The sequence below is a fragment of the Peromyscus californicus genome, unplaced genomic scaffold (assembly GCF_007827085.1).
Source record: "Peromyscus californicus insignis strain IS unplaced genomic scaffold, ASM782708v3 Scaffold_22__1_contigs__length_63687245, whole genome shotgun sequence".
Lineage (NCBI taxonomy): Eukaryota > Metazoa > Chordata > Mammalia > Rodentia > Cricetidae > Peromyscus > Peromyscus californicus.
In genome coordinates, this window is record NW_026294525.1 from 12,433,447 (window position 1) to 12,461,282 (window position 27,836).

Here is a 27,836-nt window from a genome sequence, read left to right on the forward strand (position 1 = left end):
AGGAGACAAGAAAGGCAAAGCCACACTCAGGACACCGCTGGCCGGCACTGGGTGTGCACCTCACCCGGAACACCAAGTGTTCCCACCTGCCCCCAGGACACTGTCAACGAGTCTCACAAAGACGCAGGTCTAGGGCACACAGCTTCATTCGCCTCAGACGATTCTCACTATAACCCGAGTCCCATAAAGAAGATGGCATCCTATGTTTCCTGTTGGTACACAACGCTCCCTGCTATCATAAGAGCTGTGGATGCTTTGGCACTAAGACCAAAGAGTCAGGAATGAGGCTAACTCTACTAAAATTGAGGTTGCTCTAAAATTCCAGACATAGAGCTTTCCAAACAGAACATACAGGAGGCAGACTCACAGACTCCATCCTGTCCTCAACAATTGGCCCCACACGCGTTCCAACTCCCGGTGTTCTGGGAGCCTCAGACATGGTGAGGTATCATGGCAATTTTAGGATGGCTTGGCCCCAGTCTGCCTGGAGTTCTGCCCTCGAATCCAACCATTTAGCCTGAGCCAAGTAGCAGTTATAAATGAAAATGCTCAAGCTGGCTAGGCATACACGAGGATGGATGAGAAGGTGAGACACAAATTGGACGCCTCAGAAAAGTGAGCCCTTCTGGTCCTCCATCCCTTTCTGTTCCACCCCCTCTGCCTCCCAACATAGTGTCTTCCCTCGACAGAAAATCAGAATCAAGACAAGACCTCAACAGCAGCCCCCTGCCTGGCCTCGCTGTCCAGTTCAATGAGTACCGACTGTAATCGTGCTCCAGCTCCAAAGAAGTAGAGGGTAGCTCCTGCCCAAGGAAAGAAGACTTGCCAAGGTTAGAAACATCAACGTGCAGACTGGGGCAGTCTGGAAACCAGCAAGAGCATGAGTGGTACAAATGGAAAATCAGACGTGCAGATGGAAAGATCCATCCTGGAATAGAAAATCGTGGAAAACCAGCTAAGAGGTCAATTGTAATGTGGTCCTAAGAGGGGCATGAGCCAAGAAGGAACCCAGAATGAGCTAACGATGCAGCAGGAACATGGACATAGATATCCAGAGCCTAACTCCAGGGGCAGGTCACAGTGAGGCTCTGCCAGACACCCACTGCCTTCATTTTGACAGGAATCCTAGGTTACACATGGTATGAGTTGAAATGTTTACAACTGAACACACAGACTTCAAAAGAGTTTGCTACAAAACAGTTCAAGCAGAAAAAAACAATTTTCCTTGAACATGCATATTTTCTACTTGTTCTTATTTTTAAATTTGAATACAAATATTTCTGGTAATGCCTATCAGAAGACGTATATAAAATTCAGTAAGAAAGCATCTGGCCTGGGGCATAGCCCCATTGAAAGGGTGCTCTCCTAGGTTGGACAGAGTTCCTGGGTTTGATCCCAAGCACCACGAAAGCCAACTTAGACACGGTAGTGCACCTCTGTGATGCCCTCACTCAGGAGGCAGAGACAGGAAGGTCAGAAGCCAAAAGTCACCTTCAACTACAAAGCAAGTTTGAGGCCTGCCTGAGCTACATCAGACACTGCTCCCCCCACCCTCCAATCCGGCCTCCCAAAACTACAGATCTGAAGGCTTCAGAATACAGCTTGGTTTTTCAAATGTCTCATATCATGTTTCCAGCAATCAGATTTTATGATCTATATTGGAAGCTCTTGTCTCACCACATCCTAACACAGGGGAGGGCAACCAGAGACGGCAGCCTTTCTCTTCCAGGACACGAGGAACATGAAGGACACGAAGGACTACCACTAAGACACTCAGACTCCTGCCTTCCCCTCCTTGCCAGTGGACCCCAGCATTACACTCGTTTTTTATCTGGGAGCTTTCAAATACCATGCTATTCTGAACCAGAATCCCTGAAGTCCCATCACAGGTGGGGTTTTTAATTTATTCATTTGTATTTTTTGGCTTCATTTTGTGAGACAGGGTCTTACTACGTAGGCCTGGCTGGCCAGGAACTTGCTGAATAGGCCAGGCTTGCTCTGAACTTGCAGCAGCCCCTCCTAAGTGCTGAGATCACAGGTCCAGCAGTGTGATTGTTTTAAAATGGGGTCACCCTATGTAGCCCCCCCACACAACTTTGCATTTGAGGTCCTCCCACCTTGCCCTCCCAAATGTTAGATGACAAGGATAGACCACCATGCCCAACACCATAGATATTTATTCAAAGCTTCCCCCTAAGTGATGCTGAGGAGGCGTGGCCTTCAGGAGAACTACCGGTCTACCTATCAGGACAGCTATACCTGCCTGGGTTTCCCAGGAGTGGTACTGACTCCAACTTATCACCCTTTCCCCAGGATGGCAACATACAAGAGGCAGAGAATAGGCTTATGTCCAGAAAAGCACATTGCCAAAAGTCATACCCAGACTGTGGTCCTGGTTCTGGGCCTCACCTTCTACTAACTACTGAAAAGCCCATGAGAATAACAAGCTCTAAAACTCACGTACTTGAAATTTTATTCTGGGATTTGCACCACAAACTCAGACAATGCAACTCTGTAATCCTGAAAATGAATAGTCTCCAGAGCTGCAGAATCTATATTAAGCTTGCATATACCACACAAAATAAGATCTGACAAAATGCACCATAAGTTAAATGGCATCTGGTGAGATTACAGTTTTGCCTTGCTGGGATGTCAAAAATCACACCTAACATTGCGGTGTTAAAATAACAAGATTTCAAAAATAAAATATCTTGCCATTTTGGAAAAATCAGAATTCATTTTAAAAACACTTCTCATAGGATTGACTTCCAAAAAGTGGATGTTAGCCGGGTTATTTCAATGGCAAATTTACTTGTCAAGATACGGCAATTCAGTGTGCAAGTACTGCAAAGATGCCTTTGCACACTTAACAGTTCAAGCTCTTGCCTAAAGGTGGCTGCAAGGATACCTGGATCACGAGGAGGCGGGGTCATAGAGTACAAGAGTGATGACATGTTTTTAAGGATGCCTGTGACAGCTTCACCTCTGTACTTCCCAATGGTGATAAGCATCACACAGTCTATGTGAGCATGGTTAAGTTACTTAGGAGTAGTGACATTCCGGAGTCTTCTGCATCCTTATTGATGAACATATAGTAGCAATACCTATCTGTCAGGTCACTGTATTCTTTACCATGTGAGTACAAGAGGAGAGGGAACTTCCATGTGTTGAGTGCCTGCATCACCCCACCCCACCCTTGTGAGGTCCTCCCAAAGAACCCGCCAGCATCTCAGCTTTAGCATGGCCCACTGACTTTGCAGATGGCTGCAGGCTCTCCACAGCACGGGCCACTCATAACATACTCAGCACAGGACGGGAAGAGAGAACCTAGTCTTTCTGCTGCCTCGGCCTACCAAAGGGTCCAGACCCTGCTGCCTGGGTGTTAGAAGGATGTAGTTATCACCACTCAGAGCGGTGAATACAACAAGCATCCATGCACAGACGGCACTTTAGGGTCCATCTCGGGGCAACTGGGAAGTCTGTCAGGCCATGCAGACCTCAGCCCTATGATGGCTGCTTGAAAAGCAAAAGACACGGTTACAAGTTGGAGGTAGGCATGTGTGAAGACTCAGGTGCCCAACAGTGTGGAGTAGATGGCGTGCAGAGCAGAGAGCGGGGGCCTGCTGACCTAAGAGGTTTGCAGGATGGAGCAATCAGGCTCACGGTGGGCCTCACTGTTTGCAAGAGGACAGCAAACATTCTTTCCATGAATGTCTTGAAAGAATACAAAGTTTTGCTTAAAACTGTCTGGAGAAGCCAAGTATGGATACTCTGACCCCACACCCAGAATGTTCTTCCAAGTTTTTGCTTGGCATGGCAGCTCACACCTAAAAATCTAACACTGGGAAGTTTGGGGCAAGAGGATTGCAACACCAAGGCTAGCCTGGGCTGCACAGTGAGATCTTGTCTCTAACGAAGTCAATTTAAAATTGTCGGGTATTTAGGGCCGCCCAGTTTGATCCCTACTGGAAAACAATTCCATCACCTCTACAGGCAAGGCCCGACTCACTGTGGCACTCTGAGATCAGACAGATGCCTCGGCAAAGTTCTTCTGGGTTTTGTTTCAATGTGCGGATAAGACACCTCCTGCCTCCCCATAAAAGAGGCAACGTGTCTATTCTCAAGGAGCCCAGGAAAACATTTGTGGGGACGGCACCAACACTGCCTACAGTGAGCAAGCACTTAACCTCGGTTACTCCTCGGAGGAAAGTAGGGCAGAGTCTTGCTCAAACCAAGTTCTGAGCGACCCTACAGCCCTCCTAACCTGGACCAGGCACTTTCCACCAGAAAAATACCGCAACAGCCTCCCTGTGACTTGGTTTGCAAAAATCCCCAGATCGCCCAACAGCTCTGGTCATTGCAATGTTTGGAGACATCCCTCACCTGGGTTTTGCAGTTTCCTTGAGGGCTTCAGAACCTTAAAGGTAACTGCTAAGGGTTAAAGTGCCTCATATTATGGGATTTCATAGCTACTGCACTTGTCAGAAGCCCCGTGATGCATCATAACCGAGCCTCATCTCAAGGCTGTGTGCAACAGCGCCCCCATCTTTCAGGGAGACATGGTCCTTCTCTGTCTGGCACCCCTTTCCTTCTCCATCATGAGATTCCTGGGGATATTCTCGTTTCTTTGGGGTTCATTATTTCAATAGTCTGATAGTTAGATTGGGAGTCCTGTCTGTCTTCCCACAGGGGGCTCTAGGTATGGCAAGCTATTTTTGTCTGAAGGTCTTAAGCTCAGAAAACATTTTTCAGCCTATGAAACAAGATTCAAAAGTGCTGGATAACAAAATAATGTTTCATATGGAAACACTAGAAGTAAAATGTATGTTACTTTTGAGTTCTCAGCCTACAGGAAAAGCTTGGAGGTGGGTATCAGTAGCAGATGTAACCAAAACACTGACCCACCCAATACTATTGTGATGTTGGGGCAACCGGGCATATTGTAAACAGCCTAGCAGAAATGAAGACATTATAAAGAGAAGGCACACGGGACTCCCAATCTAACTATCAGACTATTGAAATAATGAACCCCAAAGAAACGAGAATTTCCCCAGGAATCTCATGATGGAGAAGGAAAGGGGTGCCAGACAGAGAAGGGCCTTGTCTCCCTGAAAGAGACTTCATAGTTCGAACAACTTGTCAGACCATCTTATAGGATGAGACTGGAGCCCAGATAAGGATGGGTCAGTGGTGGGTGGGCCCCACTTAACCAGAACTGTTTGGATGTGCATGCACATCCTTAGCCCTCTAAAACTCTGCTCTCACTCAGGGCCGGGAAAACAGACTTGGGGGGTTCATGCATCTCTGTCTCTCTTGCCAAATTGGCCACATTGAATAATTGAATAATCCCTTTCTCTGCTTTCCACTATCAATTTGGCTCTTTTAGGTGGTTTATTAAGGACTGCTGGACAGCTCTGACTTGGACCACAGGTTATCCCCCAAACGCTGATAGCAATATTACAATATGTGTTACTTACACGTCTGGCTGCCTTCTTGTCCTCTCTTCTCTCCCTCACACTTACCAGCTCTATCCCAGGCCACTGACCTGAACCCAAGGCAAATCTGCATGAGGCCCACAGAGCTTCTCAATGCTGCAGGATATCAGGCAGAAGAACTGGGTTGATGATGCCTCTGCCTTTAAAATACTAGAATAATGTCAGGCTGGTTGGAGAGGATAAACCTTACGGATGCCCCAGCTCGGGCAGGGTGTGCAGGCAGGGGCTTGTTAGTATGCTCCATGTTCTTATTAAAGAGGAAAAAAAATCCTCTGTTCGCTGTCTCGAAGCCCTGAGGAGGCTGTGTTCCTGAGCAAACTCGGGGCAACCAAGGTGTCAGCTGTCACTTCGAGCAAATTAGTCAAGTCAGGAACGTTCGCCTTTGGGGAAAAAGACGATTAAAAAGTACAAGGACTTTTCCTCAACTCACTCTGTGCTTTCTAACACGTGTCACTAACTTACAGAAAGAGCTAATATTACCAACGTGACTGACAGAAGGAATCTGGAACCACGGGCTGACAGGAGATCACCCCAGAAAGGTTGACGGGCAGAAATAGATCATGGGTCTCAGGCAGGAGGACCACCTCCCAGACTTCCCCACGGCAGCAGGGTCAGATGGCCACATTGCATTCTGTGAGGCCCTCGGAGGCAGCTAGCAGGCCTATAGGCAACTTGGTGGTGCCTTGGTGGGGTGGGGTGGAGATGACCAGTCATACCTGTCAAACCATTTGTCTTAGAGTGTTATCAATGGAAACCCAGGGAGCCTTTACATGTACCTCAGTTGGGAGACTGCATTATAGAGCATACAGGGAGCCCTGAGTTCAGTCCCCAGTCCCCAATAAACCTGGAATACTGGTCCATACCTGTCATCCCAGCACTCTGGCGGGGGGCTGGGGGGGCATGGCAGGAGAAATCAGAAGTTCAAAGTCATTCTTCTGGAAAGTCCAATGCCAGCCTGGGCTACATGAGACCCTGCCTAAAAAGGAAACTAAAAAGGAACTCCAAAAATGAGATTTTTGTGTTTAACAAAGAGATAAAAGGACCCCAAAACTTCCTTGGTTCTTCCCCTCTCTGCTTGACCAGTGTTCTAACCATAACTAGGTTAAATAAGACAGTAAACCATGAAATTAACAGTTAAATAAATCATAGTACAAATGCAGTAAGAGTCACAGCAGACATACCAGACACTGGAAGACACTGACTTCTACTGACCAAAAGAGGACAGGATTTATTAGTCAGAGAAAAGGTATCTGTGGTTTTTAAAGTAATTTTATGCATATTTTCTATGTATTAATATGCATGAGTAGATTTTTATAAAATGAGATAATATGTATGTGCATGTGTATATGTATATAACACGCAGTGGTTAACACTGCATTTCAAGTTATTTTAATTTTAATCTTTGGGCTTATCTGAATTTCCGCATTTTTATAGTAGCTGAATTTTTAATTTTTTTCTAAATAGAATCATTTCCTGTTATTTTACAAAAATGATTCAAGGCAAAAAAGGCTCCACAAGATGTCTGATTTGCAAAAGGAGTGTGAAGAGTGAGGCTGACTCATCCTTCCCTCACAGTGCCCAGAGTGTGGCCGGAAAGATGAACTCAGAGGAAGGCATCTCAGTGCGACTTGTGGACCCCAAGACTGGAATCCTCTGGAAACCAATGACGAAGCTCTTCTGGGCAGAAGAGGCCAGGGACATGAACACTAAAGTTGTGACTAAAGATAAATAAAGCTAATGTCACTGAGCCTAACATGGGATGAGGCGGCATGGACTCCGCAGGAACTGAGGGCCAGTGTGGTGATGGGCCTGGGCCTGAGACAGGTGGACATGGCAGGAAGAAAGGCAGGGGCCTCTCTTTGCCGAGATTGTGGGCACTAAGTATGGGGAACATGAGGTGGTGACCTTTATGCCAAGGAGAGGAGCCCACGGAACAGTGGTTATACACAGAGAAACTCGCTGGACCTGGGTGCTGCGGTCCATTGGATGCCTGCCACCTACAGGACACATGTCCAGGACAGCAAGGTGAAGGCCTGAGTGCATCATGAGCACTGACCCTCCTTGACACTCCCTCTCATTCCTCCAGCTTGTAGCCAGAAACCAAAGCAGCCCGTGCTGGACCTTGTATCTTCAAATACCTCTTTCAAGTGGCACGTGATACACACACACACACACACACTCTCTCTCTCCACACCCTGTAGAGTTAAAACCCTGGCGTGGCAGGCACCAACCACGTGACCTTAACTAGCCTCTCCCAACTCAATTCCCATAGATATGGGATATAAAGATGACATACTAAAGGTGCCACAGGGGATTCAATGAGGGGAAAATGTGTACAAATAGCCCACAAAGGACAAGGAGCTCAATGAAAGTTACTGCCCAGAGAACTGCCGTCTTCTTTTATAATCCGTGCGTGTTGCACGTACTCCAAATGCACGCACACGTGTGCAAATAACATGCATGCAAGGTCAGAGGCCAGCCTTGAGTGTCGGTCCTCATCTTCCACTGGAGTTGGGACACAGTCTCTTGGTTTGGTTTTTGTTTTTTCCTGCTACACACCCCAGGTTAGCTGGCTCACAAGTTCCTAGGAATTCTACTTCCCATCTTGTGGTAGGAGCCCTGGGCTTACAGACATGTGGTATCACACCTGGCTTTCCAGACGTGCTGGGGATTTGAACTCTGATCCCCAGGATTCCACAGCAAATGCTTTTCCAGTGGGCAGAGCCATCTCCGAAGTCCTGCCCGGGGAGTTTAATGTCTCAACTTCATTTACCTTCAAATGTCTGAAAGGACATATTTTCTCTGGTTGCCCCAAAGGACAAGCCAAAACAGTCAAATTTCATCCGTAATTTTTTTTTTTTTAGTGAAGCTCCTCTTCTGGGCACACAGAATGACATGGTGACCCACAGCTTCTCAAACAGGAGTGGCCAGAGCCATGAGGAAAAACAGGAAGGAGACATGCAGAGGGCTGGGTGGGAATGCTGCGGCTCCCATCGGTACCAGAACAGGACAAGGTGAAGCTGGCCCCAGGGAAGGGAGGAAACATGCAGCCACTTAGAAGTCAGGAAAGGCAACCTGGGGCAACCCGTGGACACATTCTGAAAAGGTGGAGGAAGCTGAGTTGGAGTTTAGCGTGCCAAGCAGGACCTCGGTCTCAGGTAACACACCCCAGAGGTCAAGGGGGACGGCGGAGTATCTCCAGGAAAGAGGCACTGCACCTCAGCACCTCAGCTGTTTCCACATGGCTTCCCATACCATGGCCCAAGGCAGTCACCCTGCTCCAGGAACAGGAACAGCCCAGCAGCCCCTGGTAACAGGAGGAGTGCCAGGGCTGCTTGGGTCCTCGCTGCCTGCCTTCTGCTCGGTTTCCTTATTTAACAGCAGTCTAGTCCAGACTTGGGAAGGAAGAAGATAAGGTCTCTCTGCCAAGGACCTTTCAAGGGGTAAAGCAGTCTTTCAACACAACCAAGCCTTCCTTCCCATCAAACACTGCGTTTGAATGTTCCTCCTACAGAAGCTGCATGGGATGGCCAGCCTATCGATGTCTCCTGGCTTGGGACTGTGTCTCTCTACTCCATTTGTTCATGTAAAAAGTTAAACCTACACATCCAAAGAGCATGTGAGTCAAAATTTTCCTTGAATTCTGGGTGCCAAACACAATGCCCATGTATGCAAGAGACTCCCATGATCCCACACTGGAACAAGTAATTATTAAAAGAGGACCACTGGAGAGAGGTCAGCAAGTCATGTCCTGTGGGTCAAATCCAGCCTCCTGGCTGTTGTTACAAAGTTTTATTAGAATTCAGCCAAGCGCATTCAGCTCTGCTCTGTGTTACCTTTAGCTGCTTTCATAATATCAAAGAGCTTGAGTAGCTCTGATGCCCCAGACACCCACCAGCCTTCTACACAGCAAGTTTCAACTCACCTGTAGAGACACACAGATATATATCTAGGTTCTGGAGAGAGGGCTCAGAGGTTAAGAGCACTGACTCTTCTTTCAGAGGACCTGGGTTCAGGTGCCAGGACCCATGGGGCAGCTAACAACCATCTGTAACTCCAGTTCTAAGGATCCAATGCCCACTTCTGGCCCTCATGGGCACAGACACATGCAACAGATACCCATACACAAAATAGAAATAAACCTGAAAAATTTTTTTAATTATTTTTAATTTAGGACTCAAGAATTTATAAAACTTTATCCTGATTTTTTTTTTTTCAGTAACTGGACTCCAAGCTCCTGTAGCTAGAGTTTTCCTGCCTGGCCCACAGTCAGGACAAATCTCTCTCACCTGCCAGTCCCACAGACGCTCAGAGTCTTCTAGGTATACATAGATATATTTCAGATAGATAGGTAGTCTTCAAACACTTCAAAGACCTACAGAATATGGCATTTAAAATGTTTTAAAAATTTAGACTTTCTGGACAGTGAGACATGTCTGCTCCTGACAGCATCAATTTACTTCAGAGAAGAATATGGGCATCAAAGACACTCCATATGGAGTTTATCTTCACCTTGACAAAAATAGCCATTTGGACAAGAAACTGTTCTTGCCTGGACTTCTTGATCAACTTGACATACAGGACCCATAGAAAGGTAACCACTGAACTTTGCTTGACAAAATGGTCCTTCAGGTTCCTGTTTTGCAGAGAAAACTGCAAGACATTCTACAGGACACAGAAAAAAGTGAATGGGAGACTCTAGGCCTGCAGGCTGAAGACTGATGCCCCAACTTTACAAGAGAACTTTGAATGACTGTCCAGGCTGTCAGCTGTCTCTGTCTACCCTACAAGACTCCCGAAAGTTGCTTGCATCCTTCTCCCATTTCTCAGGTAGTATTATATCCTTCTGAGGTCTTTGATGTGGTTAAAGACTAGATACTTACAATTTTCCTTAGTTATGATAAAAGATAAGTTAGATATAAAACCTTAAACTCACAAATATAAGATAGATATCTTCTTTTATATTGTAACTATAATTCTTACTCGATAATTATTTTGTTATATGTAATATTACTATGTTAAAGTTAAAACCTTCCTTTTTGAAAAAGAAAAAAAAGGGGAAGTGCTGTGGCTATCGCTCTATATAAATAAAGCACTGATTGGCTAGTGACCAGGCAGGAAGTATAGGCGGGACAAGGAGAGAGGAGAATTGAGGAAGGAGGAAGGAAAAGAGGGACCGGCTGGAGCCACCGCCAAGACAAGGAAGATGTAAAGTACCGGTAAGCCACGAGCCACGTGGCAAAATAAAGATTAATAGAAATGGGCTGAATATAAGAGTGAGAGCTAGACAATGATAGGCCTGAGCTAATGGCCAAGCAGTTTAAATAATGTAAGAGTCTGTGTGTTTATTTTATAAGTGGGCTCCGGGACTGGCGGGACTTGGCGGTGGGAGCTGGAGAAAAATTCTCCAGCTACAAGCTCCTTTTGCTTTGAGATAAGGTGTCATTAGATAGCCCAGGCTAGCCTCCGACTGTCAATCATCCTGCCTCAGCCACCCAAGTGTTGGAATCATTAATGTGTACCACCATACCCCTCACAATAATTTTACATTTTTAAAGCCCCTTATGCATTGTTTTACTAGAGATGACACATGACATCTTAACTCGTCCAAACTACAAAGCAGATGTGTCCAACCATTTTGACATTAAGATGCAATGTTGTAATCTACAAAGTTCATGCCCAGGAACCATGCATTTGAGGGGCTTTTTTTTTTTTTTTTTTCCTTTTTTGAGACAGGGTTTCTCCGTGTAGTTTTGGTGCCTGTCCTGGAACTTGCTCTGTAGCCCAGGCTGGCCTCGAACTCACAGAGATCCGCCTGGCTCTGCCTCCTGAGCGCTGGGATTAAAGGTGTGCGCCACTGCCGCCGGCAGGGCTTTTGTTTTTTAAATCATAGAAGAAGCTCATTGTTTTCAGCATGTTTATAATTCTGTGTTAGGCCACACTCATAACTAGTCTTGGCTGCATGGGGCCCAGGGGTCACAAGTCAAACACACCAACTACAAAATCCTTTATATAGAATACTTTCAACTATATCTAAAACAAAACACTGACACCGAGTGTTTTTGTGGCTCAACTCCAGGGCTCAGGCAAACAGTGCTGAGTTCTCCTAAGGGTTTTGAGTCTGTCTGCTGAGTGACTTCTAGGTGGCAATACAGTTCCTCTTTTTCACATGTGTCTTGTGTCTTTACCTTTCCACGTATGTGCAAGCGCCTTAGAGACTATCTTACACAACTGAACTTTTCATTCTACACATGTTCACTTAATTAAAGAAGTTACTAAGTCAGTTTTTTTTTCCATTTGAGGGAAAATGCATCCTTGAGATGACTTGTGTTTCAGGTCCACCCTCTAACTCCCAACAAGGGGTGGGACATCCCTTTACCCAAGGCTGTAGCTTTCTTTTCATGGTCTTCCTTCAGAGTTTTCTCTCACAGCCTACTTTTCTTCTGATAATCTCACAAATGAGTTGAAATGTGTTTATAAGAAACTTAGTGTTTTTCCTTAACACTTCTGTTCTTAGGGTTTCCATGGCGCCTCGCCGTACTCTTATACCCGACACTCTATAGCCCAGAGGTAAGGCTCTGCCAGTATCTCACTGAGCAAGCAGCCTTTGAAGGAACAGTCTTTTAAAACAGTCTGAAATTTTACCGGCTGAGGTATTTCCTTTCCCTAGTGATGGTTAGACACAAAAGCATGAAAAGATCATCACTGTCATTTCATTTATTTTATGAAAAATGTGCCACTAACACCAACTGTAACCAGTCCCCCACCCCCAACTCAAGGCAATCCTCATGTCTCAGCCTCCTGAGTGCTGGGATTATAGGTATGAGCCACCAGGCCTGTCTTAGTTAGGGCTTTATTGCTGTGAAGAGACCATGACCATGGCAACTCTTATAAAGGAAAACATTTAATTGGGGCTTGCTTACGGTTTCAGAGGTTTCATCCATTGTCATCATGGTGGGGAGCATGGCAGCATGCAGGCAGACATGGTGCTGGAGAAGGAGACTAGAGTTCTACATCTTGATCCGCAGAAGAGAGAGACCCACTGAGACTGGGTTGAGCTTTTGAAACCTCAAAGCCCAACCCTCAATGGCACACTTCCTCCCATAAGGCCACAACTACTCTAACAAGGTCACATGCCCTAATCCTTTTAAATAATGCAACTCCCTATGAGACTATGGGGGCCATTTTCATTCAAACTATTACAATGCCCATCTTCAAATTCTTCATAGTCTGGAGTTTTGACAAATCCTTTTTAGCTATCAATATTCTAAGCAAATGACATGTAGAAATAGATGACTAAGAATGTCAATATAGTCAGGTGGTGGTGGTGCATGCCTTTAATCCCAGCATTCGGGAGGCAGAGCCAAGAGGATCTCTGTGAGTTCAAGGCCAGCCTGGTCTACAGAGCAAGTTCCAGGACAGCACCAAAACTACACAGAGAAACCCTGTCTCAAAGGGAAAAAAAAAAGAATGTCAATGTTAGAGCCTCACACTGGATTGAACAGGTTCTGACCAACCTGCTCCAACAGCTGTGCCCAGCTACTCAGCCAAACTGCCCATGCTGAATCCAGTCTCCCTGGTTCTGCTTCCCCCAAGAAACTGCTTTGCTGTAGTTTTAACCTCAGTGGGTCCCAGCTTGCCTGACCTAGGAAAATCAATGGTATGGAAGGTCATGCCCTGCACATCCATCCCTCAGTATTGAGAATGCTTTCAGGGGCTCAAAGAACAGCAGCTGGAACACACCTAACTCTGATTCCTGAGTAATATTCCTGGGGCATCTAGGATCAGCTTCTAGATTAATGGTTTCTCAACCTGTGGGCATGACCCCTCTTGTAGTCAAATGACTGCTGTGAGATGTCTTTCTGTATGCTGTGAATATGTGTTGCTCTGATTGGTTGATAAATAAAGCTGCATTGGCCTATGGCAGGGCAGGATGGAGCCAGGCGGAAAAATTCAAGAGAGATAGTAGGAGGAGAAAAGAGAGGAAGGAGACGCCAGCTGCCGCCAGGAGAAGCAAGATGTGAAAATAGCAGTAAGTCATGGCCCTATGGCAACTTACAGATTAATAAAAATGGGTTAAGTTATAAGAGCTAGCTAGCAAGAAGCCTGCCTTAGGCCATGTAATTCATAATTAATATTAAGCCTCTGAATGGTTATTTTATAAGTGGCAACAGGGCCGTGGTGGCCAGGCAGGACCATGGGGCCTGGTCAGGACCAGAGGAACCTTCTGACTACAAATTACTCTTTCACAGGGGTCAAATATCAGATATCCTGCATATCAGGTATTTACATTATGATGCATAAAAGTAGCAAAATGACAGTCATGAAGTAGTAATGCTAATAATTTTATGGTTGGGGGTCACCACAACATGAGGAACTATATTAAAGGGTCACAATTAGGAAGGTTGAGAACCACTGTTCTAGATTGTTACAGGCAGCCTACACTGGCTCTCTCTAGCTGATTTGACCTTCAGGTAGAACATAAACCTTGGGGTTCCAAATCCACACACATTCCTTTTGTCAGTGGGAGTGGGTATATGCTACAGTGGCATAGACTATTCCAAACTTATGTGCCCTTCTTTGCTTAAACTGGAACCACTCAGCAAGAGTCATTTTATTAACTAGCATAACTAGCCACATAGTGGTACCACGTGGTAATTTTATTCTAGAAATACTCATAGCAAGCATCACAGCAGAGCCCTGGGGATACCCTACAGGGCTCAGTCCTCTGCATAGCTCTGGCTGTAGAATGGTGCTATCTTCTCCACCCCCAAGGTAGGGGAGGACGATAAAGCAGGAGCACTATGTGGGGAGTCCCTTTATGAAGATGGTGTCCCTTTGCTGGTGGGTCTTTAGGTTATTCTGGATTCCAATGGATCTTTAGGTTATTTTGGTTTCATGTAAATGTGATTCCCCAGGGAAGGAGGACATGTGGGATACACAACACAACAATGTAACCAGACAGAAGTCAGAGCAATATACAGAACAGCAATTATCGACAGAAATCGTGGATCTGCTGTTGGGAGAGCCTCCACCACGGCCGACATCCAGTTGTGGTGGACACTGGGCTTCTGTGCACTGAGGCCCAGACAGAAGCTGTCTGACAAGCCCTGTAAAAAGCATAATGTTGGGGCTGGGGAGATGGCTCAGAGGTTAAGAGCACTGACTGCTCTTCCAGAGGTCCTGAGTTCAATTCCCAGCAACCACATGGTGGCTCACAACCATCTGTAACGAGATCTGGTGCCCTCTTCTGGCCTGCAGGCACACATGCTGTATACATAATAAATAAATCTTTAAAAAAAAAAAAAGCATAATGTTTTGTTTTCTCCCAAATATATTTCTGTGCCCCCAAATATATTTTAAATGGCTCTTTTCACAAAGGCAGTGTTACTCTCTATATTTTAGTGTCACTATAGATTTCAAGCTATCAATCTTATTACTACTACTCAGATGAAAATACCCGAGTGAGTAGTAGTTAGCAGTCCAGGACCCACAAGCTTTCCTACCAGAGATTTCAAATTATCTGACAACTACTAAAAATTTCATTCTAGATCTACAAAATAGATTCTTTCACTTATTAAAGTGAAAGAAACCAAAAAGTTGTGTATGTCACTTAATAATTTGAAGTTTAAGTTAAATTACCAAACAGTTGCACCCAAATTTCTAGCAACATCTTCTGTTGTTCGTCACACAGACCCCAATTTTACCCATGGTGTTTAAGCACATGCTCACCTCTCTACAATCCTTGCTGGGCAGAATGGTATCATGGGAAATCCTCTTTATAATCTGACAGAAGCCATCTCAATGTTGGCTTTCTCAATGACCAACTGCCTGCAACATATTGGCCTGCTAGTTAATGTCCATTATGTCAATTCCTGTCTGCTACAGGGGGCTGAAATAAGAATTTGATAGAGCTGTGGGGGAAACTGGGCTTCAGTGAGAGGACCTGTTTATACCCATCACAGGGCTGGGAACAGCTCAGCTGGTAAAGTGCTTATGTAACAAGCATGAACTCTCGGGTTCAGTCCTGAGTATAACATAAACCCAGCCTGGGGGTGCACACCTGTAATTCCAGCACTCATCTGCAATGCATTCAGGAGCTGGAGGCAGGAGGATGACTCTCAGTTACACAGTGAGTTCAAGGCCAGCCTGGGATACATAAGACTGTCTCAAAAAAAAAAAAAAAAAAGCATGGCATACACATGGAGATAATATCGGCCATCTCGTTTAAGGCCCCTTGCAATTGATGCCATTAATACACACCAGCTTAGTTTAATTTCACCTCTCCGCCATGAGCCGATATGGGAGTGTAAGCACTCTTTAATAATACTTGGGGAACGGAGGGGACAGAGCCCACTGAAGACAGCAGGAAGGCTCTGACACTCCTGGCTCATCTGTCTTTCTGCTTCGCACACCAGCAAATTAAGAGCCCTCCATCCAATGTACTTTCCAAGTAGTTGCAGCAGGAGAGAAACACCTCTTGTCACAGCTCCAATCCATCCGGTACGTCCACTTTCCAAGAGCATGCTAAAATACACTTTTAAGGACAGCCTGGGGCATGGAACAAGGCAAAATGACAGAAATGCTCATCCATAGACACAGGACACAATAGTTACCATGCTTGACCTGTTCCTAAATGTTCTTCAAAAGAAAGCCAGCCACCCTGGGGCAGGTAGCCAGGAACACAGCTCTGGTTTGACAGTATATGGGGGCCCCTTTTTCGCCTGGCTCTTCCGCAGACCAACTGTGAATTCTTAACGTCTGGGTCATTTGAATGTTGTCATCTATAATCCTGTGCTTCCGTTTAGAAGGAAAGGCCATTGCGGACACTTAGCATGTGGAGGGGGTGAGCAAGACTGACTGGAACTGCATGACTCCCCGCCACAGCACCGGCAAGCGATCTATCTCCCCTCATATGGCTCCTGTTATAACACCGTCAGCAACTGTGCTTGTTTCCACTGTGTGTCCTTTCTCTAGATTCCAGGGTTCCAGCGTGCAGCTCAGTCACTCAAGAAGAGTGGAACGGAGCCAGGGAGACAGGATCCAGGGCCAGGGTTTGACTGAAGCCACCCCCCCACACACACACACACACCTTTCAGAGGCCCTGACTTGCACTAGCAGGTGAAACATCAAACTGTTTGTTACTCCTCTTGGGCTGTTTGTCTCCAGTGAGCACACGCACAGCCTGATGGCACTTGAATTGTCGCTTCAGTAACACTTTCAGTGTCTGCTGTATGGAAGAAGTACAGCAGTCACGCCAGTTCATTTATGCCGCACTCTGGACAATCACGTGAGGAGCAGTACCTGCCACATGCATAGCTGAGACGTCACATCAACCATCCCCCACATCCTGGCGCTGACCACAGAAGCAAAATGGAGACGCAAATTTTAAACTCTTGCTGTCGCTGTTTTCAACAAATATCCCTCTCATTTCAGGCGCCATTTTCTTGGGTTGAGAAGAACATGGTGGTGGGGAGCGGTGGGGGGGCAGAAAAGACAAGGACAGACAGACAGACATGTGTTCAAGAGAAAGCAAGTCACAGTAACAACATGGAGTAACTAAATGCGTGCTGACACCTCAGACTGAGACAATCTTCATTCAAACCTCACCTTGCGTCGTGGCTGAGTAACCAGTGTTTCTGTCTTGGTAAACCATTGCTGAAAGAACCATGCTGGAGTCTTCGGTCCTCAAAAAAGTGGGCAGAGGCCCGGGCTCGCCCCTGACAGTGGGGACTGCCAGGCCAACGTGGTGGCTGGTTTCCTCTCAGTCTGGGAAGGCCATGGCTCGCACCCGTCCAAGCCAGCGGTAAGCAGGGGGCAGGACACCTCTAGCCCGGCAGTGTATCCGTGGTTCTTAAGTAGCTCACTGTAAATTCTCCGGCCAGTACCACCACCAGGCCAGAACCTCTCAGGTAAATGTCAGTGATTACTCACTGCCAGGTGGCTTCTGACAAGACCAGAGAACTTAGGTAGCAGCAGAGAATTAGAGATTGGCAGGGCAGTGACTCAGAGGAGGAGGGTGCTGTGCGGCTGAATAAGCAATGGCAGGGAGAAGGCGGTGGGGGCAAGAACCAAATGGGGTAAAAGGAGAAGCTAAATTTAAAGGTAGAGTGCGCCTTTGTGTGTTTATGTGTGTGTGTGTGTGTGTGTGTGTGTGTGTGCGCGCGCGCGCGCGCGCGTGCACGCACATGAGTGTATGAGTGCATGTGGAAGTGTATGCACTTCCATAGGTAACACGTGTGTGGAGACCAGAGGTCAACAGGGGATGCCTTTCTTAATCTCTCTCCACTTCACTTTTTTTAGATAGGGCCTCCCACTCTGGAGCTCACCAATTTGGCTAAGATGGCTGCCTGGCTGGCTGATGAGCTTCAGGGATCTGCCAACCACTGCCTCCCCAGAACTGGGATTATCGCATGAGCACATCACCATGCTCAACTGTTTACGTGGGTGCTGGGGACTTGAACTCAGGTCCTCATGATGCTCAGCAAGCTCTTTACCCACTGAGCGAGCCGTCTTTCCAGCCCCTGGGGGTACCTTTACGACCCGCAGTGCTCTCTTTTCCTCCAATATTGAGAACATAACCTGTATTCTCTGGTCTTTGTGCTACATCAAGGAAAGCGGGAAACTGGTTTTTGAAAACTCAAATATCCACTCTCTGCTCTCAGCAGTTAGAAGGTGGCACCCAAAGAGGCCACCAAAGGCAAAAGCCACAGTGTGTGCCCATGAGCGGGGCTCCTGGGTGGGCTTTCTCCTCAGCCTCTCCTGCCTCAAGCCCTGAGAGCTCCTGATGGTGACAGCTGAGTGTACTTAAAGCTGAATGCTAGAGGAAGTGACAAAATGACTCAGAACAATTGTGCAGAATTTTTTAAAAAGTATAGGCGGTTGCATCGTGGGACCCAGACATTATTAAAAGGTGATAATGGGTTCTGAGTAACGACAGGCATAAAAGCTGTGTTGAAGCGCGAAGGCACCTCCATTCAGTCTGCACAATGGAGTTCCCATTTGACGATCTGCACGTAAGCAAGAATGCTGGAATAAGGCATCGGGATGACTATCCAGACCTCTTAACAATGGCTAACGCCTGAGCAGGCCTTTGTGGAGTGGCTTTTAATGAACCAACCCCATGAGGCCACATCCTCCCCGCTCTTGGTAAATATTAAAGATTAGATAACATTCAAGGCACCCAAACAGTAGCAAGCCCAAATTAGACCATAACTGTGCTATTATTTCTTTAGAAGAAAAGGAACAAGCAGCAGCCACAGACTGATCCGCTATGGGGGAGTTCAGCATGAGGCTGCACTCACAGCAGCCTGGGGGACCACCACCACTGGAGCACCCCTGTGCTGGGTGGATGACCAACCCCTCCTAACCCACCAGACAGCTGTTTATCTCAGCAACCAGGGCTATACTCGTTTAGTTGAGGATCAGGATCTCAAATCTTATTCTTCACAGCTTAACTTTTTCCCCAGTAATTACAGAAGATAAAAGTTTTTGCAACGCCAAAACATCATCATGTGATGAAGCCAGCGGCATTCAGTAATGTGCCAGTGCCATACAACCATTGATGGAATATATTCTGGTAGAAACCTAATAATTTATTGGCCATGGGGGGTGGTATTGTTATTTAACCCCCGTCTGTGTCTTCTGGCACATGAAAAATCTTAAGTAAAGCATTAATAGGTAGCTCCACCTGGCCTAGCAGACTAGAAGACAAAAACCAGGGTCAAAATGCCACTGGGAGGCAAGAGAGAAGGCACACCAGGTGAAATGCCTGCTGTGAACGCGCAAGGACTTGAACTCAGCTCCTCAGCACCCAATTTTAAAGCCAGGTGTTGTAAGATGCACCTGTAATGTAAGCACTGAAAACTTAGTGCCAGGAGAGTCCCTGGAGCTTGCTGGTCAACCAGTGTAGACGAATAGGTGTGTCCCACGCTCAGTGAGAGACCCTGTCTCAAAAAAGTTGGGAGGTAGACAGTCACAGAGGAAGACATCCAAGGTTGACTTCTGGCCTCCACACACATGTGAACATGCACTTTCACACATACTTGCACATATACATGAACATGTACATACACACAGATATGATTAAACAAACATGGTACTTTTCATATAATCAATACTTGATAATAATTCAGAAATGTCAATAATGTAATGTCAGCACCAAGGCTAATGAGTCAAACATGCCAAGTCAGGGTTATAAACTCAGGGATCATTAGAGCCTGTGCATAATGTCATCACACTGCAGATACCTGCCGCACATACCAGAATTCTATGCAGTTTTAAATATAAGCATATAAGCAATTTTCTAGATGTTTCTAGAGCTTTCATCCCATTCTCAAAGATCTACTCTAAAGACTTTTCCTAAATAAAGTACCTAACCAATCTGACCTTCACTCATCATGACCTTAAAAACCCCACACATCTGAGAGGTTTTAACATCAGTAGACACTGTGACAGACCACAGATAGTCAACGCTGATTCCAATCAGGTCCTTCTGAGGTTTGGTTCTTTTAAGCAGCTCTCCACATTCAGGAAGACGAGAAGCAGCAATGTCAGGCAAAGGACTGCTCTCAATCACGCATTCGGGTAGAAGGATGGGCAGGGAGATGTGTCAGCTCGGGGTCAACACTCAGACCGGAAGGATGGGCAAGGAGACATGTGGCTGACACTCAGACCAATGCAGAAGTCTGGTGACTTCAGTCAAGGACAAAGCATTCATCAGTCTAGGACACGGGGCAAAGCCCACCTACACTCCTACACCCACTGTAGGTCCAGTCCCCCTAAGGCGGCTCTAGAACCTTCAAGTAAAGCTCAGACTGAGAGGGAGGGTTTGACCTGAGAAATCCAAGTTCTGTACTTTCTTCTCTGCCCCAAAGTGAAATTATCCGAGGCCTCCATAACTGTTTACCTCCAGGCAGAGGGGTGTAGAAAGGAAACAAACCCAGATGCAGAGCTGGAGGGCGGGAAGTAAGGAGGATGAAGAGGAATGACGCAGGAATATCACCATTCAGCCCCATCTTGCCTTCCTGCAGAGGTGACCACATGAAAAGCTGGGGACACGAGGCACAGACTGCAGACCCCATTCCATCCCCTAGGTGGACGAACCACTCTGAATTTAACACTTTGCCTGGTGAGGATAAGCGGACCCCCCTTAGAAAATCTCCTCTCAGACAGGAAGAGAGCACAATCACAGCTCCTGCTGTATCAAGGGAGAGGAAGAACGCGTAGCTGCAAACAGATGTGGCCAGGTGACGGGTGCCCTGGCGGAGAAGCATCTCTGCCCAGACAGGGTCAAATCCTTGGGTGGCTTCAGCTCCGGGGCGTCTCCGAGTCACTTCCCTGTGAATCATCACCCCAGCAGCGAGAGGGCATGTAATTATCCCTTCAGAACTTGGGTGCCTGACAGCGAGTTAATTTCAGAGCCAATGCTCCACCTGACAAGCCCTGCCCTCTGGGGTGACTCACCCTGCCACCCTACAGCGCAGCCTCTTTGTGGCTTCATTTTTGTCCTTCCTCTTCCATTTGGGATTCAGAAGCCAACTTTGAGTAACAACTTATTTTTTTTTCTTCCAGAAAAAATTAAAAAAAAAAAAGGAATGTAAAAGAAATTGCAGAGAAGAATAAGAAAACAGAAAGTACAACCGACAGGGGGGCATCTGAGGATACCACCCTGTTCACAAAGGGACCACAGAACCTGAAGATGGAAGGGAAGAAAGGACTGCCATGAATCCTCCCAACCTCACTGAGCCAGGAGACATTATCCCCCTCTCTGTGAGAACCATCAAGAACCAGGAAAGGCATAGGATGCCTGGGCTTTCTAGAGTTCGTATCTGACATTTAAGGTCTACCTTGTCTGTCAGGTCATGTTCTAGAACCTCTGCCTTTCAGGCGTTTCTATTGCTAGACAGTCACATATTCCAATAACATGGCAAACTGCGTGTTTTGTTGCATGCAGACTCACAGCCTCGGGGCCACACACACCCCAAGTCTCGCTCAGTGAGCGGTCATCACGTCTGAGGCTTCCCAGACAGCTGAGTATTTCATCCGATGACACTCAATGTCTGTGCAGCCCAGCCCAACCTGCTCATAGCTCAGCCCCTGATGACAGCCTCTGCTCCCATTTCAAGGTTCTTCCATCCTGGCATACAATGTGGCCAGGGGGAATCCACCATGATGACAGGGCTGAGGCCAGCTGCAAGAAGTATCGGGGAGGGATATATGGAGGATGGCTTCTTCCCACTTCCTCCCTTCAGACAGGATTCCTTCCCCAGGATGAGCGCCCCAAGCTGCTTTCAGAACAGCTGCTATGGTCACATCTGCACCTCTGGGGTCTCGAGGCCACTCTGTAGCTCAAGTACACTGCTTGTTCACTTTTGGACCTTCCCTGACGCCCTGAATAGGAAGAGAGAAAGGGTATTTTCTCTAATTCTGCAGACTTTAAATGATCCCCAGCAGGACAGGACTCAGGGGTGACCTCTACATGGCCATACCCCGTTGGCCACATATCAGCCCTGATAACCAAGGGCTGACCCAGAAGAGCTGAACACTAATAGTCTGCAGCTAGGAACATGGGATGGAGGGTAGACAGCTAACTACCAAGAGCTCAATGCTCTTTCAGGCCACCCAACAAACTTTCTTGCCTCCAACAAACCCAACAAACTTAGCATCAAGTCTCTTTTCCAAGGGAGTACAGCATTAAAATGACAGAATGTCGTACTGGAGAGCCAGGTACAAAATCTCGGCAACCTGCTCCTTCTCCAGCTTATATTCACCCCACCTCTCATCCGAGAGCACAGATCTGCAGGGCTCTGGCCAGCAGTGCCTCTCTGGCCTCCCTGAATGGCTGGACACTCACAGCCTGTCTTTTGAGGAAGACAGCAGACCAATCGAACAGCTTCTCTACCCGGTCACTTCAGCCAACTCACAACACTACACTTGAGAAAATTTCACTACGTCGATTACTTGTTATCTTTATAAAGACAACAGAGGGGACCGGAGAGGTGGCTCAGCAGTTAAGAGCACTGGCTGCTCTTCCAAAGGACTCGAGTTCAATTCCCCCGCACCCATATGGCAGCTCACAACTGTCTGTAACTCCAGTTCCAGGGGACTCAGTGCTCTCATGCAGACATATATGCAGGCAAAAACACCAATGTAAATGAAATAAAAAATAAACAAATCATTAAAAAAAAAAGACAACAGAAAGTCAAGTGGACTCAATGCCTAAGGTCCCTGGTGTCTGATTCTTTTTTATCCCAGAGAACAGCTCGGGAGACTTTGACAACTGACATTAACTCCAAGAAGACCGGTGGGCAGCTAAGGTGTTGAAGTCATACACACATATTAATTTCAGTAACATGTCACTAGGACATTCATATATTTGCATGTGAATTCTCATCTGGCATTGAATCTCCCCAATCCCCATCACCACTCTGATGAAGATGCCGAGACCTGAGTAGAACGTGTACTTGTAGGCCTGTCAGGGGAGGACACTTAATCCCCTCAAAGCTGGGCAACTCGGCCCAGGTGACTGATAAGTCCTGGCACAAGAGGACACAAACTCAGCTTTCTAACATAGTCCATTTTTCTTTTTGGCTCGCTACTGCCTGAAAGAAAGGTCTGCCTGACGTGACATCATCACGGGAGATGGGTCACTGTGGCTGGATGCCATGCCCGAGTCATTTTTCAGGAACAAAGCATTTTGCCTCGAAGAAACCATCTCCCTGCCCATTAAAATACAAATTAGTTCAGATGACTTGCATTTAAAAATAGGTACGTTTAACTTTAAAAAAAGACCATGAATACATCCATCTACTAAGCGCAGCTATGGAGACAGACTACTGTTCATAAATAAATGATGTTTTGTTTAACTTTCTAACAAAATATCTTACAACTCAAAGGTCCTGAGGTAATGCTGGAAACCCGATTGTGTACACCTAAGGAATGCTGGGACACAAACCACGCTCCCCAAAATCTTCTCTTTTAGCTTCAGCGTCTTTGATCTGCAAGCTCTTAAAAGGCAATTCATGTGAAAAACTTAAGAGCTTGCACAAAATGAGTGGGCAGGAGTCAAATATTAAATACAAGTTATGTTCCCCTGGTTACAGGGAGGCTAGCTGACAGTGTGTATTCTTTTCTTCTGCCTTGAACACACAACAGGCCAAAACACATCTTTAAAATGATCAGATCCCAAAGAACACAACACACAGTTGCTACCCTGTACATCTCCATTCCCAATGCTCTCTGTTCTATCAACACAACGCCCACAAACTGCAAAAATAATCGCGGCCACAGCTACACTAGGTGATTACATAAAAACTCCTCTAAAATCTAAAAAATTAACTTAAGAGTAAGGGCTACACCAAAAACTCTGCTCGCCTTGCAGAAAACAGGTTTTCTTCTTTCTTTTCTTTTTTGCAGGTATGTATTTCACAGCAGTAAGCCCAAGCCCAATACAAACACAGGCTATGCTTCAACGAAACTGTTCAAGCATAAAATGATTTGCAGCAATCAAATTCTTTTCTCTCACTTTAAAACATAGTATACAGAGGAGACGTTTTTGCACAGGTCCTTCTGACATCTATTTCAAACTAACAAAGCTGTCTGAGGGATCAACTACAAGACCTCAGAATGAGAAAGGCAAGGTTGACAGTACCATGGAGCCAGAACACCAAAGTTCTCTTCTCGCCTCTAAATATAGAGTGCCTCAAGATTGCTCCCAGGACCCCTTCCAAGCAGACCCAAACCCTGCCATCCACACAACCACCTTTAGACATTGTTAGAGTCCCATCAGCTTCCAGCCTTCAAAGAAAACATGCAAACATGCCCTCGCTCAGATCAAGACCTGCACCCAGGAATCCCAAGCCTGTATTTACTTACACGCTTGCACATAAAAAAGGAGAGGTTCAAAGGCACCTGTTCCTTCTCAGTGTTGGAGAAGGAAGCAATTCATAGTCTGCTGCTGCTGCTGCTGCTGGAGAGCGTGGAAGGCATACATCCCCTCCTGCTCTCATCCCCAGGCAATGAAGTGAGAGGAAAAAAAAAAAAAATCCCAAACTGTTCTTGCCTGTCACATCCACAAGGATGTCCTAGCGCCACCAAGCTCTTTCTCGGCTGCCACTGTATTCCTACCCCAAACTCTGAGCCTGCCTGCTCTGGAGAGGTACCAGGAGGTTACAGCAGATGTAGGGACAACAGATCCCCCAAGTGCCACGTGTCTTTACTGCCAGTCCCCAGTGTTTGAGTGGCTTGGCTGTGGGGGACTGTTTAACACACCTGGAGTACCTCCAAAACAAACCAAAAACTCCTTTAACTCCCTCACCCCCTCCAAAAAAAATGATTTATTCCTTTCAAACTCCCACCCCCCATCATAATAGCATATGCCAACTGCTAACAATGCTAGAGAGAAAAAAATCCCCTACAGGAGAGGCTGACAGGGTCACACAAAGAGCTGTGACAGTAATAGGCACCCTTAAATAGAGACAAGGCAATCAATTATGAACCATTTGCAGAAATTGTGGGCCTGTCAAAAGCCCTGGTTACAGCTGGGTTTCATCAAGCCAGGCTTCGTGCGATTTTCAATGGGAATTATTCCTTATTCTTAAGGCTAGAGTACTTGTTAGTAAAATACCCCTCATGGCCCAGGTTCAACCAGAATCTAATCTGAAAAGAAGTTAATGACCCCTAAGAAGATCCAGGAAGCAGAGGCAGGTCCTCTCCCTGGAGAGCAACCGCCTCCTGCAGGCCTGAGCAGCTGCCGGCTAGAGGGCCATGGGCAGGGGCCCCTGGAAGACGTGCTCCCAGCACAGGAAAGAAATGCATCCCATTGCATCGGCAACTCCCAATTCACTTCTGTGCAAACAGGGAGGAATCCCGGTTACAGACGGACTAGGGAGATGATGGTTCAGTCAGTACAGTGCAGGCTACGGATGCCTGAGGATCTGAGTTCAGAGTCCCAGAAGCCATGTAAATAACCCAGACCAGGTCTTGGGCATCTTTACCTGCCCCAGGGGTACAAGTGGCCAGACAGGCCAATCTCAGAGCTTGCTAGCCACACAGTCCGGCCAAAGTTAGGGGAAAGACTCTGTCTTAAAAGTTGGCAGGTAAGGCTGGGTGGCGGTGGCGCACACCTTTAATCCCAGCACCTGGGAGGCAGAGCCAGGCGAATCTCTGTGAGTTCAAGTCCAGCCTGGTCTACAAAGTGAGATCCAGGACAGGCTCCAAAGCTACACAGAAAAGCCCTGTCTCGAAAAAAAAAAACAAAAAACAAAAAAACAAAACAAAACAAAACAAAAAGTTGGCAGGTGTTAAAGAACTGAACCCACCCCCAATGCTGATCTCTGGCCCACAAATACACACTATAAAGTAACAGTAGTAGTAATAACAACAACAACAATAAAAATACCCTGGTCTGTGTGGTGATTTCAAAGAAAACGGCACCCATAGACCCATAGGGAGTGGCACTATTAAGGAGGCACGGCCTTGTTGGAGGAAGTGTGACAATGTGGAGGCAGGCTTTGAGGTCTCCTATGCTCAAGCTATGTCCAGGGTGGCTCATAATCTCCTTCCGCTGCCTGAAGATCAAGATGGAGAACTCTCAGCTCCTTCTCCAGCACCATGTCTGCCTGCATGCCAACATGCTTTCCGCCATGATGATAATGGACTAAACCTCTGCAACTATAAGCCAGCCCCAATTAAATGTTTTCCTTTATAAGAGTTGTCATGGTCATGGTGTCTCTTCATAGCAATAAAGCCCTAACTAAGACAGTCTGTAATCCCAACTACTCAGCAGCTGAGGCAGGAGGATCATAAGTTCAAGTCATCCTAAACAACTTAATAAGACTGTGTCACAAGATTAAAAAAAAAAAAATCAAAAAGGCCTGGGAATCTAACTTGCATTAAGGAGTCCAATCCCAGAACAAGGGGGCAAACATATATATAATGACACGATATCCAAATTTGACATTTCCCTGCCCTTTTCATCACATCCATCATGATTATTACTTTTGGTGGTCACTAATTCACTCTTTCCAAGAAACAAAGACGATGTGAGCAGAGTGACTGCTGGACATCGCCCTATTCTTCAGCGAACTGGAATCCCCTATTAGATGGAGTCACGCTCATACCTGTAAGTAAGTCACTACTGTTGACTTGGAAGAAATTAGAGACAAGTACTTCATCTGCTCACTCAGCCCGAGTGTTCCTAACCCAAAATGCAGCACTCCAGCAGGCCAAGAGAAGCAGTGGCCCACCCCTGCCCTCTGGGTCAAGGCAGTGGTTAAAACACAAGTGAACTGCCAGCACCACACAAACTCACTTCTGCACTGTGTGGACATGGTGCATAGGAAACACGGATGGACGATGTGTTGACAAATGGGTCCCCCTCTCCAAGACAGAATGTAGTTTGTCAAGATACTCAACCTGAACCTCTTCTGCTATGTTTTCGCTCTGTGTTCTTTGGTATGCATATGCATATGAGTATGAGAGTGTGTGTGTGTGTGTGTGTGTGAGAGAGAGAGAGAGAGAGAGACAGACAGACAGACAGACAGACAGAGAGGCAGAGAGAGAGACAAAGACAAGAGAGCTTTCTCCCCTCACCATTTTTTATGTTGCTTTTAAGACAGAGTTTCACTTATGTCGCTCTGGCTATCCTGGAACTCACTATGTAGACGAGGCTGGCCTCCCCATTTTTCACAATTGAAAATAAAGCTCACATCATCCACATTTCCACTCTAACTCCAGCTTTCATTTTCCAATTCCAATGGATGCACCACTGCTCACTTGTTTTTTGCTTAGCTATGACACACACTGTCAGGGAACAGTTGGAAATTACCTTACTATGATAATTCTTTCTCTCTCTCTCTCTCTCTCTCTCTCTCTCTCTCTCTCTCTCTCTCTCTCTCTCTCTCTCTCTTTGTTTTTTCGAGACAGGGTTTCTCTGTGCAGCTTTGTGCCTTTCCTGGATCTCACTCTGTAGCCCAGGCTGGCCTCGAACTCACAGAGATCCGCCTGGCTCTGCCTCCTGAGTGCTGGGATTAAAGGCGTGTGCCACCACCGCCTGGTCTTTTCCCTTCTCATGTCTCTTTTAGTGAATCTTTTCTTTTTTAAATGGTGGTAAAAAATTAAATTCCTTATTAGGAACTCAAGCAAATTATCACAGAAAGAAAATCATTATTCTCAGTAGTGTTGAGTGATCTTTCTCCAAGCACTGTGCCATGCCCATGCCTCGGGGCACCCTCACCTCCAACACAGACCCAGTTCTATGAGTGCTTTGAAGAACATGGCTTTAGGAAAATAAAGCCAAAGCCAACAAGGCAAATGGAGCGGATGTTCTGTGGCCCTCTG

General features: G+C 46.4%; 1 protein-coding gene and 1 long non-coding RNA gene across 5 annotated transcripts in view; one reads left to right on the plus strand and one right to left on the minus strand.

Annotated features, from left to right (window-relative positions):
* Positions 1-27,836, minus strand: part of Tiam2 (TIAM Rac1 associated GEF 2) — a 111,341-nt gene that overhangs the window by 15,750 nt on the left and 67,755 nt on the right. Inside the window, exon 1 of one of the 4 annotated variants that reach the window (XM_052750914.1) lies at positions 24,408-24,760. The exons of 1 other annotated variant lie outside the window; for it this stretch is intronic. Coding sequence is in view for 1 of the 3 variants with exons in the window: in XM_052750912.1 (XP_052606872.1) it covers positions 24,372-24,383 (12 nt within the window). In the remaining 2 variants the exon portion in view is untranslated. Of the gene's footprint in view, positions 1-17,105; positions 17,608-24,371; positions 24,761-27,836 lie in introns of those variants that run through there. 2 more of the 4 variants (XM_052750912.1, XM_052750913.1) reach the window with 2 other exon arrangements.
* LOC128118364 (uncharacterized) lies at positions 3-12,966 on the plus strand. Its single transcript, XR_008221173.1, has 2 exons — positions 3-1,889; positions 6,960-12,966. It is a non-coding gene; the product is annotated as an uncharacterized LOC128118364 (long non-coding RNA).